General features: G+C 59.9%; 2 protein-coding genes across 5 annotated transcripts; one reads left to right on the forward strand and one right to left on the reverse strand.

Moving 5' to 3' along the window:
* Nucleotides 1-1289: 1289 nt before the first annotated feature.
* On the forward strand, nucleotides 1290-9448 carry RHOC (ras homolog family member C). The gene is made up of 6 exons (XM_059488019.1): nucleotides 1290-1420; nucleotides 2661-2925; nucleotides 7579-7736; nucleotides 7988-8108; nucleotides 8398-8528; nucleotides 8668-9448. The coding sequence occupies exons 2-6, from the start codon at nucleotides 2904-2906 to the stop codon at nucleotides 8839-8841; spliced, it is 606 nt and encodes a 201-aa protein (XP_059344002.1). The 5' UTR covers nucleotides 1290-1420; nucleotides 2661-2903; the 3' UTR covers nucleotides 8842-9448.
* Nucleotides 9449-9815: 367 nt separating this feature from the next.
* On the reverse strand, nucleotides 9816-16435 carry MOV10 (Mov10 RNA helicase). Of its 4 annotated transcripts, XM_059487926.1 has the most exons (22): nucleotides 16243-16435; nucleotides 15423-15516; nucleotides 15194-15327; nucleotides 14873-15111; nucleotides 14552-14792; nucleotides 14242-14364; nucleotides 14000-14153; nucleotides 13757-13911; nucleotides 13460-13636; nucleotides 13225-13372; nucleotides 12973-13134; nucleotides 12775-12878; nucleotides 12446-12543; nucleotides 12231-12350; nucleotides 12040-12142; nucleotides 11716-11839; nucleotides 11445-11636; nucleotides 11226-11300; nucleotides 10989-11114; nucleotides 10733-10821; nucleotides 10458-10579; nucleotides 9816-10301 (listed from the first exon to the last, which is right to left on the reverse strand). In XM_059487926.1, the coding sequence occupies exons 1-21, from the start codon at nucleotides 16374-16376 to the stop codon at nucleotides 10465-10467; spliced, it is 2907 nt and encodes a 968-aa protein (XP_059343909.1). In that variant the 5' UTR covers nucleotides 16377-16435; the 3' UTR covers nucleotides 9816-10301; nucleotides 10458-10464. The 4 variants fall into 4 exon arrangements, with proteins under 4 accessions (XP_059343909.1, XP_059343906.1, XP_059343907.1 ...); XM_059487923.1 differs by having other exon boundaries at nucleotides 12446-12878; XM_059487924.1 differs by having other exon boundaries at nucleotides 9816-10336; nucleotides 12446-12878.
* Between the last annotated feature and the right edge of the window lie 1194 nt (nucleotides 16436-17629).

Here is a 17629-nt window from a genome sequence, read left to right on the forward strand (position 1 = left end):
TGCCACTCGCAGTCCTACTTCAAAGTCTTTCTTTGCAGAGCTCCCGCAAAGACGACTTACCGAAAAGCCAATTAGCTCTGATTAATGTATGTAGGCAGGCAAACAGGCAGAGCCATGTGTGCGCTGTCCATCTGCCCCTGGCGCTGCTCAGAGCCCGTGCAGCGTCCATCCAGCGGGCAGCGGGAGGCACTGGTGCTCTGCCAGTGTCAGCGCGGGGCCCAGGGGACCCGGAGCCCTGGGTCTGCTGGGAGGCAGCAGGATGGCCAGTCCTGCGGGAACAGGAGCACCACACGCGGAATGGGAGGGAGAAAAGGCCGATGGCTGTCCTGGCTGCGGGGGAGGCAGTGGGGCAGGCTGAGGAATGTCACTGTCCCTCCCCGGGAGTTCGAGCAGCAGCTGCCTCTGCCCCGAGGGCGGGCTGCCTGCTGGAAACATCCCCACGTCCCTCTGACGGGCACCCCTGATGCTCCTGATGCTCCCTTCACACTGCTTGCCCAGCCCTGCTCCCCCGGCACATTCCTTTGCATGCTGGTGGCTGAGAACTGGCTCTGCTTTTCCAGGTCACTGCCCGGCTGTTGGATAAGACTGGGAGGCAGTGGCTGCTGCATTTAAAGCTTCCTCTGTGGTTCCCTTTTTTACTAAGGAAACATTTCCTTTGGAACCAACTCCTGGCCTGGGGCTTGATAAATAAAGAAAAATAGTCTGCAAGTCCTTAAAATAGCAGCGGTTTATGAGCCTGGGTCCGGGCCAGGCTCCTGGGGCTGCCTTTCCCTGGCGGAGGGACGGGAGCCGTGCCCTGCAGCTGGATGTCGGGGGCAGCAGCCGCCTGGGGTCCCGCGGTGGGCACGGGGAGCCGGGGCACACCGGGGTCACCCTCGTGCGGGCACAGCCCCGCTCTGCCGGTGCCCCGGGAGGGGACCCTGGGCACAAGGCGTGTCCCTCGCCACCTGTGTCTGTCGCGGTGGGCAGCGGGCTCTGCTGCCGGCCTCACCTGGCACGGGGGGTCGAGGGCAGCAGCTCAGCCCCTCCGGCAGCTGGGGCCGCCCCCTCCCCGCTCGGCCTGGGGAACCCGAACCGGTAAAACGCGCTCGGGGCGGGGGGAACACCGGCGGGCTCCGGGTCCCGGAGCCGGGCAGGGGCAGTGCTGGAAAGGGCTCGGCTCGGGTCGGCTCAGCACCGCACGGCTCGGCACAGCCCATCACGGCACGGCCCATCACGGCACGGCCCCGCTCGGCTCGGCACAGCCCATCACGGCACGGCCCATCGCGGCTCGGCACAGCCCATCAAGGGACGGCACGGCCCCGCTCGGCTCGGCACGGCCCCGCTCCGCCCTCGGCGGGCGGCCCCGGCCGGGGCGGTGCCCGGAGCCGCGCGGGGACGGAGCCGGGGCCGGAGCGGGACGGGGCAGCGGCGGAGAGAGGTGCGGGTCTGGGGGAGCCGAGCGGGGAGGGGGACGCTGGTGCCGTGGGGGTGCCGGTAAGGAGTGGGGCCGGAGCGGGGCTCTGGCGGAACGGAGGTCTGGGTTACCGCTTGTGATGGGGTCTGAGTTACTGGCGGAGTCTGCAGAAACAGGGCTTTGTGCGGACCGGCGGGCTTGGGGGAGCTGGGATCAGGGTGTACTCGTGGGGTTTGGAGGGATTGAGATCTGGGGTTACCGGTGGGATGCGGGGTTACCGATTCTGGTGAGGTGTGGGCTCAGAGGTGGGCCCGGCAGGGCGCTGGCTGGGGTGCGGCGGGACAGGGTGGGGTGGGTGTGCCCAGGGTGGGGCGGGGGTCCCTGGGTGTGGCGAGGGATGGGTCAGCTGTGCCTCAGTCAGGGCGCGTTGTCATTCCTTGAGGGTGGCCTTGGGCTGCGGGTCCCAACTTGCAGCTGTCTCCCAGGCAGTGTCTGACCTGGGGTGAGAGCCTGGGGGCTGCTGCCCCATCCCACATCCGTCCCCACAACCCCACTCCAGCAGTGTCCCCATGTACAGCCTTGCCCATGCAGTGGCCATTCTGTGTTTTCTTCAGAAAGAGGGAAAAAAGTTCCCTTTCCTTACTGCTGAGCTCATTCTTAAACATTTATATTAGGGGGGTTTGTGGGGAGGGGAAATAATTGTGTAATGTCTTAGGAGCAGGGGAGCATTCCAAAAGCATGACTGCGTGGCCTTTTCCAGTGCTAGCAGTCTGGCAGCCAAGCCTCTCAGTGGCCGCCAGCCTCCCTAAACCCAGCCCAGCCTCTCACAGCCCCGGGAGAACAGAACAGGATCCCTGGGCTGCATCTGCATGAGGGGCTGGGACCCAAACCCAGCCCAGGAGAGTGGGAGTGGATCCCTGTGTGATGCCTGGGCTGCATCCTCCTGGGGAAGTGGCAGCAGGGGCCTGGCTGAGCCCCCCAGGCTGACATCCCTGGGAAAGGGCTCCAGGGGAAGCTGGAGACTGGAGCTGGACGATTGCCTGGCTCTGTGTCATGGGGACCAGTTGCATTTTGTCTCTATTTTGCCAAGTGCTTTTGGTGTCCAAACAGTTTCAGTTTATGTCCAGCTCCTGCTCCTCCTCAGCTCAGGTAGAGACTGCATAGGATTTTGTGCATTTTTCCTTGCATCCAGATTCCTGACAGCTACAGCTTCTCTGGGTAAATGTATAAGTGGAAAATAAGCCAAGTCCCTGTCTTCCAACAGGTTCTCAGGAGCGTTTACCCAGGCTCAGCTCCCACCTTGCCGTTTGCACGGGAGAGGTGCGCTGACATGAAAAGAAGGAGTTGTGTTAGCAAATCCTGATCGGCGCTGGGGCAGGCAGGCGTTGCCCAAGCACAGGCATCTGCTGAGATTGTGCCGTGTCATTTGGAGCTTTCAGCAAGACACTCGGCTACCGTGAGGCTGGGAAGGCTGTCACTGCTGCAGGAGGTAAAATAAGAACATGGCATGATGTCCTTTGGAAAAGGAGGTAAGGGCAGGCAGCTTTTTTCTCAGTGTTCAAACACTTGTGGTTTGAACTTTGTTTAGGCTTTCAAATTCTGCTATTCCAAGTTCCTTTCTCTGTTTTGCTTGTGGATGTTTTTTGTGGGATTTAGCAATGAAAGCGAGCCAGCCTGGTCACTCTGCTCCGGGTCTGGGTCTGGGCAGTTGCCCTTTGCCACTGGAGTGTGTGTTAAGCCCAGCCTGCCTGGCTGTGCCCAAAGAATATGTCCAAAAAAACGGGTGAGGTCTAAACTTGAGCGCTGGGCTGAGCTCCTGTTTTGACAATCACTTGTTTGGATATAGCAGGTCTATATCTACAGCAGGTCTATATCCAGTAGCCCACGCTCTGCCCTGCCCATTGCACTTCTCCTTAGCATCTCTGTTTGCTTCCAGCCCCTTTTGGAAATTTTTTCTGCCTTTCAACCTTAATGATTGCATGATTCTGTAGTAAGAGTCCCTCTGGTGCTTGCAGCAGTGGCTGGGACGCTTGTCCTGTACTACCTTGGCCATGGCTTAGGTGTCTCAGCAAATGAAATTCCCCACGGTGGGCATTCCTGTGGGGCTTTAATTGGGAAGTTTACTTGTTTTATCATTGTACCAGTGAGTCCAAGCTGCTAAAAGCATTTCTGCAGTGGAGCTGCCCCGCAGCCCTGGGGGTATCCTGTGGGGTGTCCCTGCCAAGGGGCTGCTCCCAGCACGGCTCTCTCCCCCCAGCCCTGCCCAGAATTCAGAGCTGTGCCTCTGGCCAGGGCTGTGATCCCTGGTGTGACCGGTCTGGCCAGGGCGGGGCCCTCAGCACTGCTTGGCAATTTCTGCTTTAGAACAAAACCCCTCTGTTACCTCTAGGAAGTCGAGTCTGGCCCAGGAGGTTCATTGAAAGATTTCTGTCCCTGGTAGGAGCCCTTCAAAGCATTCACATCTTTCTCTGCTATTCCTGGGTCCCCTTAGCAGACACTTGGTGATGGACACATCCTGCTGCCAGGGGCATCCCCTATATCCTGCTCAGCAGGAACTGCACATTTTGAGGCACAAAGCTGGGAGAGACCAGCAACACAAGGGCTGCCCTGCAGCCTGGCTGATTTTATGGTGATGCCTTTAGAGCAGTGGCTTGGAAAGCAGAGCAGAGCTATCTGGGGTCGTGTTGCAGCTTTTTGGTGAGCTGAAGGAGATGCCTGCTCAGGATTGGGCTGGTGCTGGCAGTGGTGGCACAGATTAAACCCACTGCTGTCCCCGTGGGGGCCCAGCCTGGCTGCGCAGCAGGTGCAGGGATGGGCGCGGGAGCCCTGTGGGCTTGGCAGTGGGAAATGCTGGCACACAGCTGCTGCTCCCTTTTGTTTTCTCCATGGATGAGCAGGAGGCATCTCCAGCGGGGCCCTGCGGGTGCTGCTCACACCCAGGAGCTGCCAGTGTGGGTTGCCAGCGTGGTTGGGCAGTGCTGGCTGTGTTTTGGGGGGCTTGGCTCCCCCCTGCCTTGCTGCCCACGCTGGGGGACCAGCCCTGCACACGGGGGCCTTGCTGCGTCAGGTTGAGCTTCTCATCCACCAGCACTCCCAAGTCCTTCCTCTCAGGGCTGATCCCACTTAATTCTTCTGCATTTGTACTTGGGATTGTCCTGTTTGTCTTCATGAAGTTGTCTTCATGTTTTCCACTCTTTTTATCTGCTCATAATCTGGCAACAGTGCAAACAGAGTCCTCACCCCAGGGTCTAGCCTCATCCTGCTGACCAACAGGAGCATCCCCTGGCAAAGAAGATCATCTCTCCTGGAACAGAGAGCTGCTGGCATCTGGTACTGGTGCTGTGCCAGCTGCTGGCTCCAGGGCAGGACTGGGGCACCCAGCCGACCCCTCAGGCTCACAGCCCTTCAGCCTCCTTGCCCTGCTCGCCTCTGCACATCAGCTCTGCATTAGTAATGGGCTATTTCTGGATGGCTCTCCTGAGTAATGGAATGAATTGTGCTGAGATTTTGGGTGGGGACAGCCTCTGCCCTCTGAGTCACCCCTGGGCACCGCGCCGGGTCAGGGCTGGAGCCGTGGGAAGGAGCCCTGGGCGGGGGACAGTGCTCAGCCTGGGGCAGGAGCAGGGCCCCTCTCAGGGCAGCCCTGGGGCAGGAGCAGGGCCCCTCTCAGGGCAGCCCTGGGGCAGGAGCAGGGCCACCCCAGGGCAGCCCTGGGACAGGAGCAGGGCCCCTCTGGCTGGCTTTGGTTCCAGCCCAGTGCCTGCAGACTGGGCACGGACACATCCTGCTGTCCATCTGCCTGTTTGTGTCCTTGGGCATCTCCTGCTCCTCATGCTGCAGATGCTGCCAGCTGCCTGTGCTGTGGGTTAGATACTGGCACGGCCCAAACTGCCTTTCCTCTGGGAGATAGGGAGTCACAAAGCAGTATATCATGTTTTGCTGTGGGCAAAGAAGCTTTGTGTCCAAGTAAACAGGCTTTTTTCTCCCTGAGCTCTCTGTTTTCTGTGCTGTGGACATGCTACTGGAGAGAGGACGAGCCTTTGGTCAGACAAGAAGGATGGTTTGCAACAAGGGTTGGACTTGCACATCTTTGGGCCTTTATGATTCCGTGGGACTGTGGGTTTGCCTGGCCCAGCTGGGCAGGCTGGAGCAGCAGGGCATGAGGAATAGGGACAGGAGCTGTTCCCCCCCTATTCTCAGCACTTGACTCCCTAAAAGTGCCCCTGGTTCCTAAAAGGGACCCTTTGGAGCACCTTTTAATTTTTTTCTCTGACTTCAGTGTTGCACAAATGTGCTCACCTTCCTGTAGACATGCTGCTCCACTGGGATGTGTGCCTGACACCAAAGACCCCAGCTGAGGAATGTCCCATCTCCCAGATGCAGCCCTTGATTCTCACTCTTCTCACCTTACAAGTGCCAGCTTTCTATTTTTATTAGCAGCTCCAGAGCACTCAGCAGCCATGACCCATTCCTGCCTCAGCTTGTGAGCCAAAATGCTTGGAACCTACAAAGATCCATGGCTACAGCAGGGTCTGGTCTGGGATGGGTGAAAACTGTCTCTCTTTTGCCCGAACCATTGGGCAGTGTGAGCTGTGAAACTGGGGTGGTTCCCCGGGTTTGTGTGACAGGGGTGACCTGCCAGGCACACGGATGAGACAAGCAGGTCTGCAGCCTGCCTTTGGAATGCCAGGCAGCCCTTCAGGCTCATTTCCTAATCCTTTCCTTGCAGCTAATTGTGATGCAGCTAGAGTCCTGCTTTACCCTTTTCCTCCCTCTTCTGTTGGCACGGGGTGAGGGTGGGGTCCCTGGGCCAGGGACAGATTCCTGGCCTTTGGTAAGGCTCAGTGTGAGAGCCCTGCTTGAAGGCTTGTGATGTTCTGGCCCTCCCAAGGTGATGCTGGCGTGATCCAGCCCGATCCACTCCCAGGGCTTGCAGCTCAATGCCTCAGCATTGCTGTGTGTGTGTCCTTCCCACGGGCTCCCAGCATGAGTGGCTCCTTCCCACCCTGCTGCCTGGGCAGAGGGTTTGGAGAGGGACAGGGCTGAGGGGGAAAGCACGGAACATCCCTGCCTTCAGGAGAGGGTTCTTGGTCACCTGTAATTTCCCCAGGGCAGTGTGAATTTTCAGGGGTTAAACCCTGACATGTCAGCCTGTGTCATTCCCAGGATCTCTGCAGGGACAGGGAGCTGGTGATGTGCTGAAGGCATGTGAGGAGTAGGACAGGCTCTTTGGACTGGGAATCTGGGGATGGAAAAGAGGTTTTGGTCACAAGGTTGGGAGGGGTGTGATCCCACTATGGCTGATTTTCTCATGCCTTGTTCAGATGCTGTGCCAGGCATTTTGTGGCATTGTCCTGGCTGGTTCTCAGGCTCAGCTGTAAACCCCTTTTGAAAGTGAGGGATGCAAAGGCATAGTTTTCCTTGCAGAACTGCATCCTTTTCCCGTGGGGCACAAAGCTGCCTGCTTTGTGTGGGGTTTCAGCTCTGTTTGCTGAGTGGTGACTGGCAGCCTCTCCTCCTGCCAGTGCCAGTTCGGCTCTCTTGGTTCCATGGCAAAAGCTCCTTTTTCAGACAGGCTGGGACAGGGCCAGCCTGTGCTGGGTGCCAGGCACACAGGTCCTGCTTGCCCAGACCTCCAGGAGCTTGGCTTGGTGTGTTCCAGCTGCTGATAAGGTTATTTAGGGTCTGGTGAGCATGCTGGGGTGAAACCCGAAGCACAGTTTCTGCCCTGAAGAATTTATAATTTAAAATAAACCCAGCATGTGCATGGAACTCTGAGATTGTCTAAAACCCTGGTTGCCTGGGTGGTGGCACAGCAAACGCAGGGAGGGTTGGATGTCTGGGGAAGGCAGAGTGGTTCGTCACCTCCCACAAGTCCCTGTGTGCAGCCACCAGCACTGACCACAGCAGGGGTGGCTCTGTCAGCCACAGCAGCAGTGCTGGGTGTGGATGGTTCCACTCAGGCCAGTTCTGGTGGTGCCCATGAGTGGAGTGTGTGGAGCTGGAGGGGTGTCTGGCAGAGCGCTGGGACCCTCTGTCCTGTCAGTCACTGTCACTCACAGTGGGATGTGCCCAGGTGCTTGTGCCTGTATCTCCCAGGCTGTTGTGCACAGGAGTTTGGGGGCCAGGAGCACGAAGTGCCCGTGCTGCTCTGTCCTGCTCACCTGCTCGTGTCCCCACAGCGATGGCAGCCATCAGGAAGAAGCTGGTGATCGTGGGAGATGGTGCCTGCGGGAAGACGTGTCTGCTGATCGTGTTCAGCAAAGACCAGTTCCCCGAGGTCTACGTGCCCACGGTGTTTGAGAACTACATTGCTGACATAGAGGTGGATGGCAAGCAGGTAAGGGCCGTGGCCATTCCTGTCCCCTGGCTCCGTGTACCCTGCTGGCAGTGCCACTGCCCAGTGCTGCTGCTGGGGTTGCTCTGTGTGCTCGGATGCACCTGCAGCGCACAGAGGAGCCCATGGCTCCGGCATTTCTGGGTCGCCCTGAGCCTGGCCCAGCTTGAGGAAGAGCACAGCTCTACCTGAGGAAGATAAATCTGTGACTCGTGACCTGCAGAGCCCCTGAGCCATGTCCTTGTCCCCTGCAGGTTGAGCTGGCCCTGTGGGACACGGCAGGACAGGAGGACTATGACAGGCTGCGGCCCCTCTCGTACCCGGACACAGACGTCATCCTCATGTGCTTCTCCATCGACAGCCCCGATAGCCTCGGTACGGACGGGGGGTCCCACAGGATTTGGTGCTGCTACTGAACCCCCTGGGGCCTGGGAAGCGCCCAAGCTGCCCCTCGAGGATGCCAGAGCCTTCCTTCATCCCCCGGCCTTATGTGCACTGCAGGGAAATGCTGGCAGCCTGCAGACTGGGCAGAGGTGGTGGGAGAGGGGGTTCTGTGGGGCGAGCTCTTCCTTCTCCAATGGGAAAAGCTTGGGGCTGGTTTCTGTCAGGAAGCTGTGGGGCAGCAGCCCCTCCGCTCATAGGATTCCACGTCTGCCTGTTGTAGAGAACATCCCTGAGAAGTGGACGCCGGAGGTGAAGCACTTCTGCCCCAACGTGCCCATCATCCTGGTGGGGAACAAGAAGGACCTGCGCAACGACGAGCACACGCGGCGGGAGCTGGCCAAGATGAAGCAGGTGGGGACAGCCCCGGGTCCCCCAGCCAGCAAACCACTTCTGCCCACACCAGATCGTGGCTGGAAGGGCTGCACGCCCCAAGGGCAGTCGCTGTTGTGTTCTGGCAGTGTTTCCAAACCCTGTTCTTACTGCTTCCTAGGAGCCGGTAAAGCCAGAGGAGGGAAGGGACATGGCCAACAGGATCAACGCCTTTGGCTACCTCGAGTGCTCGGCCAAGACAAAGGAGGGGGTGCGGGAGGTGTTTGAGATGGCCACCCGAGCTGGGCTGCAGGTGCGCAAGAACAAGAAGCGCCGAGGCTGCCCGCTGCTGTGAGCAGCCCTGCTGGCAGCAGCACTGCCTGCCCTGCCGGGGCACTGCTGGCACCCAGCCCCAGCCGCACCTCGTGGTGCCACCACCTGCCCCGCACCCTTGGCACCAGAGTGCCACCCACGCTCACAGGGGTCCCTGTGACACTCCGGGGCCACGAGGGGCCAGTGCCTTCAGCACCTGCTGCTCTCCGCGGGCCGGCGCTCGTGTTGCTCCCCGTGTCGCCCTGTTCTGTACTGAGCTCCCTGGTTTTGCCCTTCCCACGGGCATTGCTGGGGTGTTCCCTCTTTCCCCAGCTCTGGCAGGTGCCACAGAAGCAGGAGGTGCCGGTCACAGCTCACGTGTGGGGTGTGCCAGGCCCGTGGTGTGCTGTGCTGCTCTGCTGGGCGTGCAGGCAGCACACAGCCGTGTTAGAGACCTGCCCGGGCAGTTTCAGCCCTGTCTGCGCAGAGCTGGGCCCAGCTGCTGCCAGCAGCTCAGCTCTCCTCCTGGGACTGTGCCCAGCTCTGCCGGCACCGCCGCCTCCGAGTCTGCCTCGGCCGCGGGCTTGGCAGCACTAAACCAACTGCATAATTGGGAGAATAAATGCAAACTGGTATTTTAGTAATTGCAACTTGGCTTGTGTGGCGTTCTTGTGGCTCTCCTTTGTGCCTCTCAGTGCTCCAGGCTCCTGCCCAGGCTCAGGGCCGTGTGCTGCAGGGTGGGGACTTGCCTGGCCCCAGCCCCTGTTGCTTTAACTGCTGGTGGAGGATCAGGGCTCACTGCCCTGTACTTGCAAAAGAGCCAGGAAGCAGTTTACATGGGAAGGGCCAGGCAGGAGCTTCCCAGCTGTACCCAGTCCCTGGGTGATGGGCGCTGCCATCACTGCTGGAGCCATCCTTCCTCTGGAGCAGCTCAGGACAGGGCTGCAGTGAGCCTGATGCTGCTCTGAAGCCCTGTCTGTGTAAGCAAGGCCCACCTAGGACTCAGCAGTACACTGCTTTTCTTTAAACATTTATTCGAGGGAAATAGAGTGTCTGCACGGCCATGCCAGCTCTCAGGCCAGGCAGCTGCCCAGAGGAGAGCTGAGCCAACCCATCCCAGACCAGGTCCCTGCCTTCCCCAGTCACTCATCACAGCAGCAGTGAGCTCCCCTGTGCACCCAGTGATGCTCTTTGGAGGCCAGAGCCTCCAGGCTTAAGCCTTTCACTGAATGGTGAGACCAGTCACAGAGAGTAGTTTTGCCACAGCCATGTAAAAAAATTATTAAAATGGAGAGTTGTCCCAGTCTGGTGCTGGTGTGGGCTTCGTGGCTGGCAGCAAAGGCTGGCAACACCTTCTGGTCCCGTGAGTTCAGCCCCATCTCCACAGGGATGCATGGAGCACTCCGGGACTGGGACAGAAAAAGCAGGAGCTGCTGCAGGCTTGGGACAGGCTGAGGGGGATGCACCTTCATGGGGCTTCTCCTCCCTTCCCAGGCGCATTTCCTGCAGAGAAACCTCATGGCAGAGCTGGCTCCTGACTTTGAGATGGAGACAGGCAAGGCCTAAGCAAAAACTGATTTAAGTCCTGCTGCATTTGGGGCAGGAGAAGCCTCCCAGTGCCCCAGCTGTTACCCTGGCCATGCTGCCAGCTCTGCTCACCTGGGTGCTAAACTCTGAGCTGCAGTGCCTGCAGGTCGTTGGCGAGTCTGTCCTCAGCTGTGCCCTCCTCCTCGAAGGGGTATCCGGTGTAGCCCCCCTGTTCCTTGCAGTACCTGAGGAACCTGCAGGTGCAGAGCGAGTGGAGCATGGGCACGAGGTGGCACCGGCCCTGCTGCTCCGTGGCAGTGGGCATGGCCTGGCACCACGTGCTGGCAGCAGGACAGGGCAGGTGCTGGTGAGCACTGCCAGGGGCCAGGAGCACAGGAGCAGCTCACCTGAGCCAGTGGTGGTCCTTGCTGAGCACAGTAGGATTACCCACCACAATCAACAGAGCCTTGGCCCGGGTGATGGCCACGTTAAGCCTCTGAAGAGGACAAGCAAGAGGGCGTTACCTGCTGCAACACCTCTCATGGCCCTGCAGCCCCAGCGGGTGCAGGCAGCTCTGGTGGCATGAGCAGCCATAGCAGCTCTACCTGCCTGTGAGAACCACAGGGCAGAGGGGATGCCAAGGGAGAGGGGGCTAGGCAGTACCTTGGGGTTCTTGAGGAAGCCCAGCCTGAAGGTCTGGTCGAACTGGAGGTACGTGCTGCAGCTGCGCACCGTGGAGATGAGGATCACCTGCCGCTCCTGGCCCTGGAACTCTTCCACAGAGCCCACCTGGGGCACGGACAACAGGTGAGGGCCGGGAGCACCCCTGGGCTGGGGCTGTCAGGCCTCCTTCCTCCTGTGGCACAGTGTGCTCCTCTCTCCTCCATGCCCAGGACCTACCTTCAGCTGGCTGATGTCCGGCAGCTCCTGCAGATCGGGGTCCAGGCAGGTGATGGCTTTCCGGATCTTCTCTACCTGAGTGGAGGCATGTGGCGAAATCTAGCCTGCACAGGGCCATCCTTGTGCCAGCCCTGTCCCAGCCCATCCATCCCAGTGCTCCCTGTCCCTAGGGAGCTCTCTGCTCTGCCCCTGCCCTGTCTGCAGAGCTGTGTCCCTCACCTGCTTCCTGTAGGGAGAGATGATGCCGATCTCCTTGGGAGACACACTGGGGCAGCTTCCCCTGCCCCGACTCTGCAGCAGCCTCTTGAGGTAGTGGACCAGGACCTCAATTTCAGCCGTGTTGAAGAATGAGGGACTCTTGGCCTCTCTCTGGTCTTCCCCACAAACCCCATGGAAGATGATGGGGAAGCCCTAGGGATGGAGAACATTTGGCTCTGCTCTGCCTGTGCCTTGGGGAACCCCCTGGGTCCGTCCCTCCTGCGCCCCTCACTTTTTTGGGAAGCTCCTCCCAGGTACAAAACAGATTCCGGATGTCAAGCCCATTGCTCCTGCACACCTTCAGCTCGTTGTCATAGAAGAGCTCGTTGGGGATCCTGAGAATGGCCTCGTGGGACCTGGGAGAGACAGGACCATGCCAGGGTGGGTGCCATGGGGGTCCAGAGCCCTCTTGGGCACCGTGCACCCAGGAGAGCAGGTGCCCTCCCATCTCCCACACCAGCTGGGCACTCTGAGGCTCTGGGCGACAGATCCTGGAGCGCCATGCTCACCAATCCCTGCCGGGCTCGACCCCTTCCTGCACTATCCCTGTCCCCACCTGTAGTTCCAGAGCAGCTTGGTGATGAACTGTGGGTTGTATCCTCCACTCGACTTCTGGTACAAGGGGTTGTGCAGCATCAGCCTCTCCAGCAGCGAGGTGCCTGTGCCCAGTGATATCCTGTGGCTCCCCACAAGGCCACTCAGCCCCTGTGGGGTGCCGGCAGCACTCCCACTCCTCTCCCTACTCACCCAGACCATACTGGATTGCCAGTGGTGAGGTCAGGACGGGGCCCAGCTGCTTGGGGTCTCCTGCCAGCACCAGCTGCCCCCCACTGGGGTTGTTCTCCTCATCCATGGGCGCCAGGAGCCCTGGGGACAGGGAGAGCTCAGCGGGGAACGGGAGGACCCCAGGCCATGCAGAGAAGCTGGCCCTTGGGGCAGCAGAGCAGGTGGGCACTGCTCACCCGCGACGGCGACGACGCTCTCCGGCTCTACCGCGTGGCCACACTCGTCGATGAACACGTGCGAGAAAAACCCAGGGGCGAAACCGGCTGACACCAGCCTGGAGGAGAGACGCAATGAGGCTGTTCTCAGCATCCTGCCCCACCTGGCCATCCTTCCCCTCCTACCCTTCACCCTCATCCTCCCACAGAGAAGGGATGTCCCTGCTGCTGCCTGCCCTCCTCCAACCCCTCCCAGCTGAGTCCCAGAGGGTCTGCTTCCACAGCCTGGCTGCAAGGCAGCCCTGGGTCCACCTGCCACGGATGCTGGGGACAATCCCAGCTCCTCTGACCTTCCTGCTGTCACCAGTGTGGTGATGATAATCCGGTAGTGGCTCAGTCTCTCCTTGCTTGGGTACACGTAGCTGCTCTGCTCATCATCCCAGTTGCAGCAGGGCTGGAGCACAGGCATTTGGTGAGGTCCCATTATCCTGGGGGATGCCAGCCCAGATGTGCTGTCAGGATTTCAGGGTGGAGGGGCAGGGACCTACCCTGATATCAGTGGGCACTTCCCTGTAGCTCCTGGAGCTGGCAATGAGCCTGTAGACATTCTGAGGGGCAATGTCCTTGATGATGCACTGGCACAGCAGGTCTGCAGCACTGTTGGAGGGGGCACAGGCCAAGATATGGGCATCCTTGAAGCATGTCCACACCTGGGTGGGAAGAGGAGGTGACAGCATTGAGCCCCATGGATGATAATGGGCAGCAATGCTCAGGGCTGGATTTGGGCACCGGCCACCCACCTGCTTGATGGCCTCCACCACAGTGACCGTCTTGCCAGTGCCAGGGGGGCCAAAGATGAGGTATGGGGCTGGCCGGGACACCCCCGTCACGATGTGGGTCACAGCTTTGCACTGCTCCTCGTTGGTCTCCAGCTTGCGGTTAAACCACCTGTGGGAGCAGAGGCTGCGCTGCCCGAGCCCCATGGCCTCCATCCCCTCGGCCCTCAGAGCCTCCACCCGCAGAACTGGGACTCACCGCGGCTGGAAGGGCCCTGAGAAGAGGGACTTGTGGCAGGAGGCGGAGGGGAACAGGAGGCTGGACAAGCCTGGGCGCACGGCCAGCACTACAGCCCGGTGCTGCACCTGCAGTGGCAGCCGGCTGAAGGTGAAGGTCACATCGAACTTCAGATTCTTCACAAACTTCTTCTGCAGCCTGGGAAGGAATGGTGTGAACAGGACACGGGGCACTCTCCCATGCCCTCCTGGCCCTTTCCAACCCACTCTTGGCCTTTGGCATCTCTGAGAAAGGCTCCTGGGACCACACATCACTCACTTGGAGGAGAAGCCCAGCCTGACCCTGTCCAGCTCCACGCTGTGCACGTAGCCCTTGTAGCGGACGAGTGGGGAGTGGTCCCGCTCGCTGCTCAGGTGGGCAAACAGGTGGTCCCCTCTCAGCAGGGATGGGCGGTTCTCGGCCACGCCAGGCACCTGTGCCAAAGGGCCAGTGTGATGCCAGGCACTCTGGGAGTGCCAGTGTTGTGCCAGCACCCCTCCTGTCTCTCAGCCCCCCACGCACATCGAGAACCAGCAGTGCCCTCTCCTGCACCATGGTCACGTCCTGCATGTCGTAGCGACGGATGTCCACCTCCATCTGAATTTCCTCCAGGTGCAGCAGCAGCTGGAATTTCTGGTAGTAGTTCTCAGCCTGCAGAGGTGCTTCCAGCAGCGAGCTGAGGACAGCAGCAATGTCATTGTGTCCCAGGGACAGCTTGGCACTCAAGGAGCACCTCAGCATTGCTCTCAGCCCTTGGCACTCACCGCATGGCAGCCCAGCTGGAGCTGGCACTGGTGTTGGGTCCGAGCAAGATCGTGTCCTTGAGGCTCTTTGGGTACTGGTAGGTGCCCAGAGGGATTTCCCGCTCCAGTTCGTTTTTCAGGGAGCTGGGTGGAGGGGACAGTAGTGCCTCAGGGACTACGTGGTGTCCCCAGCCCCACTGTCACCAGCCATGGAGCAGGGTTGAAGCACTGTCCTGTGGTGCCAGGCAGTCAAGGAGCTGAACCTTGTCCTGGCTGGAGAACAGGCTGGGCCTCTCTGCTCAGGGTGGCAGCAGGTGAGCTCATCACATACCTGTCAGGGGGGATGCCATCCTCGGTGATGACTGTGACATGGCGCTGGAGGCTGGCCTCGTAGGGCTGGAAAGGTGCTGAGGGCCCCAGGTCCTTGGCCAGCTGGCTCTCAGCAATGGCAGCGACGTAGCGGGAGATGCTGAAGGACACGTCTGGCTCCTTGGTGAACTCGAAGGACACCACAGCACTGAAGTGCCCATTGCAGGTGGTGAGGCACCGCGCCTGGATGGGGTACATCCCACCTGCGGGGTGAAGGGTGAGGCTGGGTCCTGCATCCTGCGTGTGGGGCAGGGCACGGGGCAGGGGACGGGATGGACCCTACCTGGGTGTAGCAGCAGGGACTGGCCCTGCACTGCCCCTTGCTCATCGGTGAAGGAGAGCTCCCGTGCCTGCTGCTGTGCCTGGAACCGCTGCAGTGTCACCACCTCTGTGCCACGGTTCTGCACCAGGACAGCGACTGTCCGCGGCTCGCCCGGCACCACCGGGAAGCGAATATTCCCGTTGCCCTGGTCATAGTCTGAGGTGATCTCCACCCCGTGCTTCCCACGAATGAGCTCAGCCCTGTGGGGAGGGAGGGTCAGGCTTTCGCAGCCGGGCTGGGGGATCCAAGGGATGTGCCAAGGTGGGGTGCTGCTGGTCATACCACTGCTTGGCATAGCGCTGGGGCATTTGTGGAGTGGAGCTGAGCTGCTGTCCTGAGGCAGACGTGGCCACGGATGTCTGTGCATTGCTCCTGGGTCGCCGGTACTGGTCTGCCACCACCACATGTCTCTTCACCTGCAAGGAGCAGCCGGAATCAGCGTGGCCCTGGGACTCTGCAGGGGGCTCCTGAGGGGCCAGTCCTAGTGGGCACTGCCCCAGCACAAACTCACCTTGAATTTCACCAGATCTCCGCGCACCTGAACCTGGTGGGTTGTCCTCAGCGCAAACAACATGCAGGAAAAATTGGGCGTCCTTGCCTCAGTCCTGCGGAGACAAGGGAGAGGGTTTGTGTGGGAGAGTGTGACTCAGCGGCCACGGGCACAGGCAGCTGGGGTGAGGCAAGTGGGAAGATGAAGCAGGACACTGAGGCTGCAGTGAGGGGGCTCTCAGCAGGTGCCCTCTGCTCCAGCAGAGGAAGAAAGGCTTCCCACTGGCCTGTGCAAATCTTACATCCCTGCTGGCTGCTCCAGCTGTGCTATTGCTGTCCCAGCTATGCCACAGCCATTCCAGCTGTCCCACTGCATCACTGCCTGGTCCTGACAGCCACGCAGCCCCTGCCCATGCCAGTGCTGTGGAGCTGAGCTGGCACAGGTGGTGGCTCTGCTAAGGCACAGCCACTGTGCTCCCAGCAGCGATGACTCCCCAGGTACCTCCTCGCAGTCCCACCGGTGCACCGAGCCCTGGCTTTGCCAATGATTAACAGTGGTGACATTGCACAAGGGCCAGTGTGATTGGTGTCAGCAGGGTGAGGTGGGGAGTGTGGTGGGCAGTGGGTGTCCAAGGCCATCCCCAGGCAGCTGCTGGGGGCCCATGGAGCTGGGGATCACCCCAGCAGGGCTTTGGTGAGACAGGTGAGCTTGGGGACCCCAGTGATGCTGCTGGGGACCAGTGACGCCGGCCAGGCACTGGGGATGCTGGCCCGGGGTTTGGGAGATGCTGGCCCGGGTCTGTTCCAGGTGATGTCGCCCGGGTCTGGCCGAGGGCTCTCACCTGCCGCGGAACTCCTGGTTGTAGATGGTCCGCAGCGTTTCCCGCAGGCTCGTCTGCTCCCGGCCCGTGTCCTGCAGGAACTGCACGAATTGACACCCCCAGAGACTGGCCTCCGCCACGCTGAACCGCGGCATGGTCGAGCCGAGCCGAGCCGAGCCGAGCCGAGCCGGTGCCGCGTCCAGGAGTGCCCGGTTAAGCCGGGCTGGGCTGGGCTGGGCTGGGCTGAGCCAGGGCGGGTCGCGCACGGAGAAACGAAAGCGAAAGAGGCCGTGGGGCCGCGGGCCCGCCCGGCTGGGGCGGATCGGGGCTGGCAGGGGACAGCCCGGGGCAGCAGCCGGGGGGAGAATGGCCCGAGGCAGGCGCGGCACCCGGCAGGCTGCAGGGTGATTAGCGAAAGATTTGGAGAAGGACAGAGAGATAGAAACGCTCCTAAGGCTGGAGCACTGGCGGTGAACTACTCCCAGCGTGCCCAAGGAGCAGGAGCCTAGCCTTGAGGCAGATAAAAGCTGTGTTGTGTGCAGAACCTTATCTTGCGCCCTGCTTCGGCTTCACATTCTTGGAATTGCCGCAGCGATTTCCTGGATGGTCCGGGGCCGCAGCCCACAGCACCTGAGGCCCGCACAACCTGCCATTTCCCCTGGGTGCTGCGCAGGCAGGAGCCGCTTAAACTGCCCGTGAGCAGCTCCTGCAGAGCTGCGCAAACCCTCCGAAAAGCCCAGCTTTTAGGATACAACCAGGATACAAACCGGATGTGTAGGATACAACCAGGAGTGTCTGAAGTAGGCTAAAGTAAGACTCTGAGAGTGAGTGGAATGACCTCCTTGCTGCCTTTTTCCCAGGGTGAGGAGCCGCAATAAAGCTCTGTGATGGTTTCTATTTTAGTTTGGAAGCTCAGCCCTCCAGTTCCCATGTCTGTGTACCAGGGCATTTGGACTGATACCATCCCTGCCTTAGTCATGGAACTGTTAAGATTGGAAAAGACCTTTGAGATCATTAAAGTCCAACCATCAACCCAGCACTACCACTGTGATCACCACTAAAGCAGGTCCTCAAGTACCACATTCACATTTTTGAACACTTTCCGGGATGGTAATGCCATTTCCTAGACTTCAGGAATTAAAAGGAATGAGACCATGAAAGAACAGACACAAATGGCTTTAAACAAAGACTGGTGTATTTGCACTAGACTAGTTGATACAGAGGATGCCTGAGGGATGAATTGTCAGTCTCAGCAGCAAATACAAATATATTTTAATTAGTTAAAACTCACAAAGGATAAGCACTTATTTTGCGGTGTTACTGTGGAAAACCTGAAGCGTAATGCACAGGCAACCCCACCCCTCTCTTCCCAACCCTTTTTCCTTTGTGTATTTAAAAACAAGAAGAC

This window comes from Ammospiza nelsoni, chromosome 23, assembly GCF_027579445.1.
Source record: "Ammospiza nelsoni isolate bAmmNel1 chromosome 23, bAmmNel1.pri, whole genome shotgun sequence".
Taxonomy (NCBI): Eukaryota; Metazoa; Chordata; class Aves; order Passeriformes; family Passerellidae; genus Ammospiza; species Ammospiza nelsoni.

Excerpts from the sequence above, each read along its gene's own strand:
- RHOC (XM_059488019.1), top strand. The coding sequence starts at position 2,904 with ATGATGTCCTTTGGAAAAGGAG. Across the intron at positions 7,737-7,987 it reads TAGAGGTGGATGGCAAGCAG|GTTGAGCTGGCCCTGTGGGA; the intron begins GTAAGGGCCGTG and ends TGTCCCCTGCAG. Across the intron at positions 8,529-8,667 it reads AGCTGGCCAAGATGAAGCAG|GAGCCGGTAAAGCCAGAGGA; the intron begins GTGGGGACAGCC and ends ACTGCTTCCTAG.
- MOV10 (XM_059487923.1), bottom strand. The coding sequence starts at position 16,376 with ATGCCGCGGTTCAGCGTGGCGGAGGCCAGTCTCTGGGGGTGTCAATTC. Across the intron at positions 12,879-12,972 it reads AAGTGCCCACTGATATCAGG|CCCTGCTGCAACTGGGATGA; the intron begins GTAGGTCCCTGC and ends CCTGTGCTCCAG. Across the intron at positions 11,840-12,039 it reads AAGCTGCTCTGGAACTACAG|GTCCCACGAGGCCATTCTCA; the intron begins GTGGGGACAGGG and ends TGTCTCTCCCAG.